General features: G+C 42.0%; 1 protein-coding gene across 1 annotated transcript in view; it reads right to left on the bottom strand.

Moving 5' to 3' along the window:
- Positions 1–3,786: 3,786 nt before the first annotated feature.
- The window catches only part of LOC102890147 (multidrug and toxin extrusion protein 2), a 42,699-nt gene continuing 34,048 nt past the window's right edge, over positions 3,787–12,437 (bottom strand). The window contains 4 exon segments of the mRNA XM_025044360.1: positions 3,787–4,082; positions 6,312–6,428; positions 6,431–6,448; positions 6,527–6,659. Coding sequence (XP_024900128.1) covers positions 3,787–4,082; positions 6,312–6,428; positions 6,431–6,448; positions 6,527–6,659 — 564 coding nt within the window.

Below are 12,437 nucleotides of genomic sequence, written 5' to 3'. Positions count from 1 at the left end.
TCCCAAGTGGGCTGATGGGTAAAGAAAATAGACTCTAAAAGGGAGGTTAGTCCTTGTGGTTTCTCTGAAAAGGATGGCGTTTGCAATTTCCAATTATATAAATCACTAGTACTGAATGGCGAGTAGATGACAGTAGGCTCACCTCCACCTCCTGGAATCACCTTCAATGGGGCTTGAACAGATACTGGCTCTTTCAGGGAGGTTGAATCAGGGGAAGGTGGCCTACGACCCCTAGACCGGGTTACAGGAGGTCCCGGTCCCTCCGGAGGAGGACGTCTACCCCCATTTCCATTATAGGGTGGCGGATACCAGTCATCCTCCGAGGGAGGTCCCTGCAACACCGGTGGGGGCTTCTTAAAACCCTGGGGTATGGCTGCCATTACAGTAACGAGTGCATGACTGCAATTCTGTAAGTATTTAGGGGCATCAGAAACAACATCAATCCAAACATCAACATAAGGAATTTGGTCAGGATGCCCAGGGTTTCCATAAATCACACCTCGAACCCGGACTGCAGTTTGCATGTTAAATGATCCCTCGGAGGGCCACCCTACTCCGAAGTTTGGCCAATCTAATTGACAAAAGCGCTGCAAATCAAAAGGGGTTACTGAAGCACCATAGGCCCTTGCCCTACGACGAAAATCTTTAAAGTTGTTAAGCATGCACTGTAACGGAGTTAGTTTGCCCTGTGATTGTCCCATAGTTCCACAATAAAGCACACGAAGCAAAACAAAACAAGACAGACACAGACTAACAAACCAGAACAGGACTGAGAAAACTGTCGTCACAGTCTCAGTCGACCGCCGACTTACTTGTCGCGTCCGACGTCCGCACGGTCCCTGGGCCCCCTACCAGAAACTGCCTCAGCACTCCCAGGATCGTGCTCCGCAAAGCGAGAAACCACAGGCGGCGCCTAGGGCAAGTGCCCTAGAGGCCTCCCCAACCGCAAATGGTCCAACGCCCTGGTGCACTGATCAATTTTCCCACAACGAGAAGATCTCGCTGGGGCCTCCAAATGTTGTGTCCAGAATAACCAGACCCAACTTGAGTGCTCTTAACCAGGAGACAGTTTATTAGCCGGCGGCTGTCCTTGCAAAGGAGCAGCCTCGAAATGCCAAGATACAAGGTTTTTAAGCCCCAAATCCCATTCCTCATTCTGTCTTAAACACAAAGGTCCATCTTTCTCCTATTCACTACCTGTCAACCCACTGGTCAGGTGTGCAAGCGGGGAGTACAGAAGCAGAAAGCTTGTTGTTAGAATGTTATGTTCCTATGGGTGATTGTCTATGTTCCCATGGGCAACAGCCAGTATTCCCATGGGCGATGGCCAAATAGTAATTTTCAGCTTATGTACAATTGATTATTTTTCATGCCACGCAAGCAAGCAGGGTTACACAGGCTAAAATTGGCAGTTAGCGTATGAGCTCATTGTTACAAGTTTCATGATTAACAGAATGTGGTTAGGGGTTCCAGAAACTAGGCCTAAGTTATAGACTTCCTTTGTCCAGTTTCAGATTTTAATTATTCTTTAACCCTTTCACATTTCAGCAGGCCATTACAGTTAATAGGTTTTTTCCAACTACATCCTCTACTGTTATAATAAATATATATTTGGTCTTCATCCTCATTCTTGCCAGTCCTAAAACCCTTGGAATTTCCTAAGTGAAGAGTCTGAAAGGTGTCTTTTGTTATGTTCATGATAGGACTTGGGCTGTGCCTAAGATTGGGGCTGGTTACCAAGGAAACCAACCCTGTGATTATCAGGTTGGAACTTTCAGCCCCACCTCCAAACCTCCAAGGAGGGAAAAGGAGCTGGAGGTGGAGTTAAATCACCAATGACCAATGATTTTATCAATCATGCCTATCTAATGGAGCCTTCATAAAACCCTGAAAGGACACGGTTTAGAGATCAGGGCTAGTGAACACGTGGAGATTCTGGAAACATAGAAGCTTCTTGCCCCTTTCCCTATACTTTACTCTACGCATCTCTTCCATCTAGCTGTTTCTGAGTTATATATTTTTATGATAAACTGGTAATCTCATAAGTAAAATATTTCTCTGAGTTCTATGAGCCACTCTAGCAAATTAATCAAATCCAAGGAGGGGATCATTGGAACCTCCAGCTGGTTGATTATAAGCACAAGTGACAATCTGGATTTGTGATTGGATTCTGAAGGTGTAGGTGGGAGTGGGGTGGGGTGGTAATCTTATAGAACTGAGTTATTATCTTATGGGATCTGATGCTATCTCTGGGTAGATTGTGTCAGAATAGAGTTACATTGTGGGACACTCAGACGTGTCTGAATTGCTTAGTGATGTGGGGCTCGGGGGATCATCAGAATTGGTGCCAGAATCATCCTATCCCCATTTGCTGACCTAAAACAAGTGTTTCTATGCTTTTGAAGGCACTAATCCTACAAGATTGTACATAAAAATGGTCCTACCACCCACCCATCCTATTTACTTAGGGATCGGTTAAGCACACCAGCATAGTAAAAGATCCAAGTCCTATAGACCTTTGAAGTGCTAATGTGTTTCTAAAACTCAATTGTCTATGGGACCCTTTTTTTCCCCAATACCTGTTAACTTTAGAACACGCTTGGAGAAACAATGACATTACTTTGCTATGCTCTGTACCTAGTTGTTTTATTTGGGCTCTAGAAACTCACTAAGGTGTTTGTGTCACAAAGGTCCTGCCTTCCTGTGAGTAGGCGGCCCCGTCTCTATGGACACTGAAAACACCATGAAACTGAATTCATAGCATGTTGACCCTTCAAAATAGAGTTACACTCTAAGTATCCTTTTTTCTATTATCTTTGATCTGTTTTGTTTGCGAATGTGTTTATTAATTCTGAAGAAACTGTGGCAGTAGGGCCCTCCACATTTGATGGTGTGTGGCCTGATATAGCAAGGAGCTCAAAAATGTTCACCAGTCCCAGTCCTCAAAAAACACATCCTAGAATTTAGATCAACGTGGAATCCATCCTGAGGCTATGTGGCCAAATGATCTAAGTTTTGCTGCCCTTGTCTGAATCATATATCACTACTGTAAGAACAAGTGTTTCTCAAGGTCTATGATAGTAGAATGCTGATGGAATGAAAGGGTTGGAGGAAAGGCGAAGAAGGATCTATGTGCAGCCTCCTTGCCCTAGAGGAGGGGGTTCCCACAGCAGGGGTTTGGGGGCAGGGAACAGATGGGCATCAAGGTTCGCTTTTTCAGAGTTTCACCAAAGCTTTGTGAACAGATCTGGGCAGAAGACTGAGGCTAGGAATTTGTAATTTTAATATAACATTGGTTTTGGTTTTGTTTCAATTTGAAATGTACAATTTTTGAAATTGTTTTCATTATTGAATAATAGTGATCCCAGCATTCTCACCTCCAGTCAGCTGGTGTCTTCTAAAAAGCAAACCAAGTCAGAGAAGAGAAAGCCAATTTGACCATGTCAGTGTTGTAGCCACCAGCCCCCGATAGACACACCAGATGGGACCACCAGAAACCAGTGAGTTATATTCTTTATTCAGCCAGCTGGGTCTGCCAGGGGTACGCAGACCCCAAATTAAGCAGCCCCGAAATGTAGAGGTACAGGGTTTTTAAGCCCTAAACACCATTCCTCATTCTGTCTTAACACAAAAGTCTATTTTTCTTCTACTTACTGTCAACCCACAGGTTGGTTGTGCAAGCGAGGGTACAGAAGCAGAAAGCTTATTGTTAGAATGTTATGTTCCCATGGGTGATAACTAAGCAGTAATTTTCCAGCCAGCACATCAGAATTATGTCTGTGCAATTCAGACCCCTCTCACACAAGGTACTGGCTGAAGGTCCTTTTTGAGGAGTGTTCCAGAGTTTCCACCTGCACTGGATCCCATTGGTGCTTTTGTAGGATGGACCTGTAGGGGTGGGAGTGTGGTGGCTGTCGCTGCCCCCAGAGCAGCCCCACGGTGGATGACCAGCTGTTTCCCTGACAGTCTGCTGGAAGGAGCTGAAAGGGCATGGGCTACTTCTGGAGTCCTGGAGAGGTCCAAATGGCACTTGGGCCTTGAGTACAGTGTCAGGGAAATACCAAGGGAGCTGCCGGTAGCCACTGCAGAGGCAAATGGGAGCCAATTCAGCAGTACTGGAGGCAGAAGGAAGAGCCTTGGAATCAGGAAACCTAGGTTAACTGCCTGGCTGCAGTTGTTCTGCTGTAGGACTGGTTAACTGACCTGTGAGCCTTACAATAGAAATACTTGTACAATAGAAGAATGCCTGCTTTTCTATTCTGTAGCAGGATTAGAGAAGATTATGTGGGAAAACACCTTACACTAATTTCAGTGTATAGATAAAGTTTACTACTAAGATCAGATGAGGCATGTTCCTGTCTGAGCCTGTCTTTGTGATGACATGACACATCGAATGTAACTTTCACATCTGATTTCAGAGGATGTTAAACGCTTGATTGATCTTGCCTTACCTGCATGACAATTAGCTGGCTCACTGTTGCACTGATCAAGGCATCCCAGGATGAGATGGGGTCACTGAGATAACTAAAGGGTTTGGGCTGTATATTGCATGCCTGGCACTCAGCACTAGCCCTAGGGCAGAAGGGCATCTGTGCCTTGAACTGGGGCCATCACTTCATCACATAGACAGTGGATGTAAACCAGAGGCGTTTGTCTGATGGGGTGTAGAGAGGTAGTCAGGGAGTGTACCCCACCCCATACCAGTTAATCAAGCAAGGCTGACATGCCTGGACCAACAGCTGTAGGCCAGAATATGGCCTTCTGACCTAGGCTGAAGTTAAGTGGTAAGAATGTGTTCTAGAGTCTGATGGCTCCATGCTTGGATCTTCTCTTGCCTTTGCCAGTCGAGGGGACAGTAGGGAAGAGACCTAAGCTCTCAGCCTTGCTTCCTCATCTGGGAACGGGGCTACAGCTCATCTCAGCATGAAAATAATGTCCTAAGTACTGGGAAAAGGGTACAAACAATACTTCATATTTTTAGTCTTGTGAGGCAGCAAGTGTAGTTCTTCCTGGCACTTAGGGCATCATTTTTCTGCTGAGAGGAAGAAAGACAGCTTGGGCTTGCATGGTTCCAAGTGGCCAGAGGCACACATGGCAGCCAGGAGCAATGTGCTACTGGCATTTTTTGTGAAGCCAGCAGAAGTACCCTGACATTACCTGAAGATTCAACAGTTTTCTCAGGCCCAGGTCTGAGGGCTGTGCTCGCCATGCTTGCCGTGCTCTCGATGCTCTGCTATGGCAGCCCCACATGTTTCTGGGCCTAAAAGAGAGAGCTTGCCTTGGTCAGGCAGCCATCCTTCCTGTTGCCACTGGCCTTGTTGGGTCATCAAAAAGATGTGGGTTTGACTCAGGAGCTGGACCTGAAATTAGAGGTTCCTCACTCCTTCACCTGTATTTGGAACATGGGCTCTGCTTGCTTTCCCTGCTCTAGAAGCTGTCCAAGGACACAGACTTGAGATAGCAATGTGATGATAAGACTCTCTGGACTGGGTACGTAACTAATCCCAGTTAAGGCCTCTATAAAAATTTTTAAGATTCTGGTGGGCAGGTGTGGAAATCTACTTGTCTTGCTGCCACCTCAGACACGCCTCATGAGTAAGTTCCCTTGCTCATTAAAGCTGCCACCTACCAATCTGGTGGGGTGTGCCCCTTTCTCTTTCTTTAGTCTCTCCCTGCCTTCTGCCTATTGGGAGTAGTTTCAAATTACACTGAGAAGCTCCCTGACAAGACAGTGATGCAACAGGCCTCATCTATGGCCTGCCTTTAAAACATTGCTAAAGCAGTACATACTCATATACTTTGGGGGTGGAGGGGGGATGCTTTTAAAATGGTGTTGTTTTAAATCCATATTCATCTATCATCTCAGATGCCAAGATGACTTGCTCTCCACATGAGGGCAAAACCATGCCCTGCTAGGAATCGGTCTTTGAGAGAACACTTCTGTGCGCTGCCTTCAGACTGAGCTGTGCTTCTACTGTGTCTGGGAAGCAAACACTGCCCTGCCCTGTTTAAAGAGTTTTCCAAGAGGATGGTGGACAGGGTAATTTATTATCTCTCCAAAAGTCACAGCACACTCTCAGGCGGTCATGTAGGTTGAGACTGGTTTGATTGAGCTCTTTACTTTTGTTTGGTTTTCAGCAGCTGGGGCTGGCTAAGGAAGATTTTTGGTGTGTATCTCTTTGTAACTGGAGAGTGTGCTGCTTATACTGGCACTGTCTAGGGTTCAGTTACAATGACAGGAGCAGCTATTGGTGCTGACCCCACAGATTACTGCTGCTGAAATGCTTTGGGCTTTTCTGGTGAGCAGTCACTTGGCCTGGATGGCCAGGTGAGTGTCTCAAGGGGGTTGCTCACCTCCTCTGCAGCTAACTTCCAGTTAATCTGAGCAGTATAGGCAACAAAGGCAACAGCTGCTAGCAGGACACAGCCAGCATGCCCAGCCAGAGGCCTGTAGGGAACACGTGACAATGGGGCAAGTGTCCAATGACCACCCAGGCCTCTCTCAGCTTTTTCTCACACTACATACCCATGATTCTCATTCTAACCACAAAGGTTAGAACGATGCTCAGTGGGAGGCCAACGACGTAATACATAGTCGCATTCACAATGGCTCCGAAGGCTTGCCTGCCGGTTCCTCTCGGGACTCTGCCATAGACACACTGGAAGGGGAGGAAGTAGGGGTGGAGGTTAGTAATGATGAGTCTGATGTGGTCTTATCTTACATGTACTTTTCTAAGCAATTTACATTGCATAGCCTCTCTGAATTCTCGAGGATGGGGCTCTCATCCCCCTTACATGAGCCAGAGAGATCAAGTCGCTTGCCCTGTGTTACACAAGAGTAGCTGTGTTTCAAACACAGCTCCAGAGCCCAGCCTTCACTTCCACACTATTACTGCCTCACTAGAAAGTACAGGTAAAATTGGCAACTAACCACCAGCTGGTCTAGGATATTGGATTAACTTCATATGGAGATGTAATGTATTTGTTTCTTATTGCTGCTGTAGCAAACTTAGTGGCTTAAATTTTTATTTAATAGTTCTGAAGATTAAAAGTTCAAAATGTATCATTGCACTAACATCAGGGCTGGTTCTTTCTGGAGGCCCCAGGGGAGAATATTTCTTTGCCTTTTCCAGCTTTTGGAGGCTGCCTGCATTCCTTGGCTCCCAGCCCTGACAACAATGGCTTCACTGCAGTTTCTGCTTCTGTCTTCACATCTTCTGACTCTTTGCCTCCCTCTCTCACTTGTGATTACATTGGGCCATCTCGATAATTCAGGATAATCTTCCCATCTCAAGATCCTTAAGCACATCAGCATAATCCCTTTTTGTCACATGTTATTCACAGGTCTAGAGATTAGGAGGTGATCTCTTTGGGGACCATTATTCTGCCATCACACATGGCAAGTTAAGGTGTTATCTTGTTCCATATGAGACAGGCAGTCCTTGCTCGCTATGGAGGAAGTACTAACTCTTCTTTTTATTTTACTAGTCTCCTCCTTCCAACTTAATCCCAGATCTAATGAAGTAAAGGCACAGCTCATGTTCGGTCAGGACTGTTGATCAATGGATATTTGGTTATTTTTATTTTGTTAAGATGAGGGATGTGGAGTATTCTGTGGTTTACTTTTACACATTTGAGCAAAGAAGTAATGCATTGGGGATAGGAGATGTGTGCCTCTTGAACTTTGAAATATGGTGCACATGTTTCTCATTATATATCATGACATAGAAGAAGATCTTTTTTTGGTTAAAAAGACGCTTCTCCCAAATTATGGCTGATGTGCTCTGGGCCAGCATTTCTCAACCCAGGGGCAATATTGCCCTCCAGGGGGCATTTGGCAATGTTTGGAGATGGTTGTGGTTGTTACAACTGCGGGGTGGTACTGGCATCTAGTGAGTTGAGGCCAGAGATGCTACTGAATATCCTACAATGCACAAGGCAGCCTTCCTATGACAAAGAACTATCCTGCCCAAATGTTAATAGTGCCAAGCTTGAGAGGCCCTTTAGAGCATGGTGAATCACAGTGACAATTTCAGTGGCAGGCACAAAAGAAGGGCCAGTAGACCAGCTAGCCTGTGTTTGTGGGCCTGTTTAAGAGAAGCAGTGAACTGGTGGACTAGACAGGGACTCAACAGAGAGCTCTATTAGATGAAACAGCCAGGAGAGTGGGAGAAGGCTTGGTAAGTTCTCCATATATCCACAGTTGATTGGAGGCTGTGCATATGTGTAGCAGAGACTAGAACAGGCACAAGCCACCCATACATCCCAGGGAGTCGAGGCTGTGCATGGACAGAAGAGACACAAGAGGACACAGAAGGAAGTAAAAGGTGGGCAGACTTAAAAACAGCCTGGACTTTGAATGTACTCCCAGCCTACACTTGGATCCTTCAACAGAAAATGGCAGCATCACCAAAGGTCAGGCGTGTCTGAACATAACCTCCAATCAGTAACTGGCTGCACACTGAGCTATACAGAAATAAGAGTGACCCCCTAGAAAAATAAGCTTAAAAATAAACAAGAAAAATACTAACAGAAAAAAAAAAAAGAAACTATGCAGAGATAGCAGCTGCAAGTTGTGTAAGAGGCAGGATTCACAGAAATAGTCCAGGCAAGTTACTAAACAAAACAACAGTGCTTGGGGAACTGTTACATGTGACATTCTCTAAGATGGACATTTGCTAGGCCGCAAAACAGGTCTCAATACATTTAAAATGATTGAATTCACACAAAATATGTTCTCTGACCACAACAGAATTAAATTAGAGATGCCTGCCAGAAAGAAACCTGGGAATATCCCAAATATTTGAAAATTAAACGACACACTTCTAAACCCATGGATCAAAGAATAACTCACAAGAGAAATTTTTAAATATTTTGAACTGACTCTGCCTGACTTCAAATTATACTACAAAGAGACAATAATCAAAATAGCATGATATTGGCAGAAAAACAGACACAGGGACCAGTGGAACAGAATCGGCAGTCCAGAAGTAAACCCATGTTTATATGGGCAGATAATTTTTGACAAAAGAGCCAAAAAGATAATACAGTGGAGAAAAGAAAGCCTCTTCAATAAATGGTGCTGGGAAAACTGGAAAGCCACGTGCAAAAGAATGAAACTAGACTGTTGTCTATCACTACACACCAAAATTAACTCAAAACGGATTAAGGATCTGAATATAAGACCTGAAACAATAAAATGCAGAGAAGAAAACATAGGAACGAAACTCAAGGACCTTGGATTTAATGAGGTTTTTATGAATTATCAAGAAGGTAAAAGGACAACCATCCGAATGGAAAAATATACTTGCAAGCATTGCCTCTGATAAGGGCCTAATATCTAAAATATACAAAGAACTCATACAACTCAATAAAAACAAAAAACAAAAAGCAATCCAATTAAAAAATGGGCAGAGGACGTGAACAGACACTTCTCCCAAGATGACATACAAATGGCCAACAAATATAGGTTGCTCAACATCCCTAGCTGTTAGAGAAATGCAAATCAAAACCACAATGAGCTACCATCGCACACCTGTTGGAACAGCTATAATCAACAGGACAAGTAATAACATGTTGGAGAGAGGATGCGGAGAAAAAGGAACTCTCATACACTGCTGGTGGGACTGCCACTATGGAAAACAGTATGGAGGGTCCTCAAAAAACTAAGAATTGATCTACCACATGATCCAGCAATCCCTCTACTGGATATTTATCCCTAAAGACTTAAAAACATATCCAAAAAGATATTTGCACACCGATGTTTATAACAGCATTATTCACAGTGGCCGAGACATGAAGCAAGCAAAGTATCCTACAATAGATGACTGGATAAAGAAGCTGTGGTACATATACACAAATGGAATATTATTAAGCCATAAGAAGAGATGAAATACTGCCATTTGTGACAGCATGGATGGACCTTGAGATAATCATGCTAAGCTAAATAAGCCAGACAGAAAAAGTTGAAAACCACCTGATATCACTTATATGTGGGATATAAACCTAAAAGCAACAAACAAATATGACAAACAGATGCATGGACATGGACAATAGACTAGTGGTTACCAGAGAGTGGGGGGAGGGAGAAGGTAGATGGGTAAAAGAGGCCAAATATATGGTGACAGAAAGAAATCTAACTATGGGCGATGAACATACAATGCAAAATATGTATGCCTTATTCTTAAATTATACACTTGAAACATACTGGATTTCGTTAACTGATGTCATCATAATAAAAATAAATAAATTAATAAAAATAAAAATATTTTGAACTGAATGAAAAGGAAAACAACATATCAAAATTTATTAGATATAGCTAAAGCAGTAAATACTAAGAGGGAAACGTATAGTTTTTAAATGCCTAGATTGGGAAAGAAGAAAGGTCTCAGATCAGTAACTCAATATTCCACCCTAAGAAGCTGATAAAGAATAAAAACTATACCTAAATAAAGCAGAAGGATGGGAATAATGATTAGAGTGGAAATCATTGAAGTAGACAAGATAAAAACAACAGAGAAAAATAATTGAAATAAAAAATTCTATTTCTTTGATAAGATCCACAAAACGGACAAACACTAAAGATTTGACATTGGTAAAATAAGACCAAGAAAATAGGAAAGTGAAGACACAGGTGATCAAAATCAGGAATGAAAGAAGGAATATTACTACTGACCATAAAGAAAAAGATTATAAGGGAATATTATGAGCAACTTAATGCCAAAGAATTAGAAAATTTAGTTGAAGTGAATAAATTCCTAGGAAGACACAAATTACTACAACTATCTCAACAAGAAATAGAAGATGAACTTGTTATAGACCTATAACAAGTAAATAAATTGAATTTAAAATCTTCTGGCAAAAGCCCAGGCCTAGATAGTATCACTGGTGAATTCTGTCAGATATTTGAAGTAGAAATAATGTCAGTCCTTCACAAACTCAGAATGTAGGAGAGAACATTTTCAAAATCAGGCCAGTGTTGCCCTGATACCAAAGCCAGATCAAGACATCACAAGGAAAAGGAAAAAATTACTGATGAATATCCCTCATGAATGTCAATGCAAAATCTTTTTCAAAATATTAGCAAACCAAATTCAGTGATACATAGAAAAGATCAGTACCATGACCAGGTGGGGTTTATCCCAGGCATGAGAGGTATAACACCTGAAAATCAGTTAATGTAATCATACCATATTGATAGAAAAAAGGACAAAAACTACATGATTATCTCAATAGATGCAGGAAAAACATTCTTCAAATTTATGAGAAAATGTTTCAACAAACTAGGAGTAGAAGTTAGCACCTGACATGATAAAGAGTATTTATAAAAACCCTACAGATAACATATTTAATGCTGAAGGACTGAATACTTTATACCTAACATCGGGAAGGAGGCATAGATGAAAAGATCTTGCCACTTCTGTTCAACCTCATACTGGAAGTTCTGGCCAAATGGATAAGGAAAAGTAAAATTCTTTATTCACAGATGACATGATCCTATATGTAGAAAATGTTAAGAAATCCACTCACAAAAACTACTAGAATGAGTTTAACAAGATCACAGGATAAAAGATCAGTAAACAAAGATCAATTATATTCTTATAAACTAGCAGTGAACAATCTAAAAACAAAATTAAGAAAAAGCTTCCATTCACAATAGCATCAAAAAGAACAAAATATTTTGGGATAAATTTAACAAAAATATGGCAAGATTTATCCATTGAAGACTACAAAACATTGCTAAATTAAAGAAGATCTAAATAATTGTAGGGACATTCTATATCCATGGAATATTGTTAAGATGACAGTTCTCCCTAAATTGCTCTATAGATTCAACACAATTCCTTTCAAAATTTCAACAGGCTTTTCAGTAGAAATTAAAAGCTGATTCTAAAATATATGTGGAAATGCAAAAGATCTAGAAGAACCAAAGCAACTTTGGAAAAAAAAAGAACAAAGTTGGAAGATTCATACTAACTGATTTCCATACTCACGAAAGCTACAGTAATTAAGAGAGAGTAGTACCGGCAAGGAATAGGCATGTAAATCAATAGAACAAAATTGTGAATCTAGAAATAAACCAGTACATTTATGACCAATTGATTTTTTAAAATTATTTAAATTAAAATTATTTATTACCATTATTTAAAGAGTTTTCTTTAAATAACTCTCTATACATATTTCTCTCTGCTAGTTTAGTTAAATTAAAATTGTAATTTCCAAAGAGAAGAAGGAAGACAGCCGATTAGGTGAAAGCAAGATTCCTCTCCTCCCAGGACCGCAGTGAAATTACAACCAAACTATAAAATAACCAACGTGGAGAATCACCTGAGTCCAGCTGATCATAACACCTACATCTGATAATATAAAGGAGGAGCCATATCGAAGCCGGTAGGGGGGGCAAAGTCCCAAATCAGGCTGGACCTGCACCCACGAGT

The sequence above is a fragment of the Pteropus alecto genome, unplaced genomic scaffold (genome assembly GCF_000325575.1).
Source record: "Pteropus alecto unplaced genomic scaffold, ASM32557v1 scaffold52, whole genome shotgun sequence".
Taxonomy (NCBI): Eukaryota; Metazoa; Chordata; class Mammalia; order Chiroptera; family Pteropodidae; genus Pteropus; species Pteropus alecto.
Note: the sequence above shows the minus strand (reverse complement) of the source record. Positions and strands in the feature narration are given on the sequence as shown.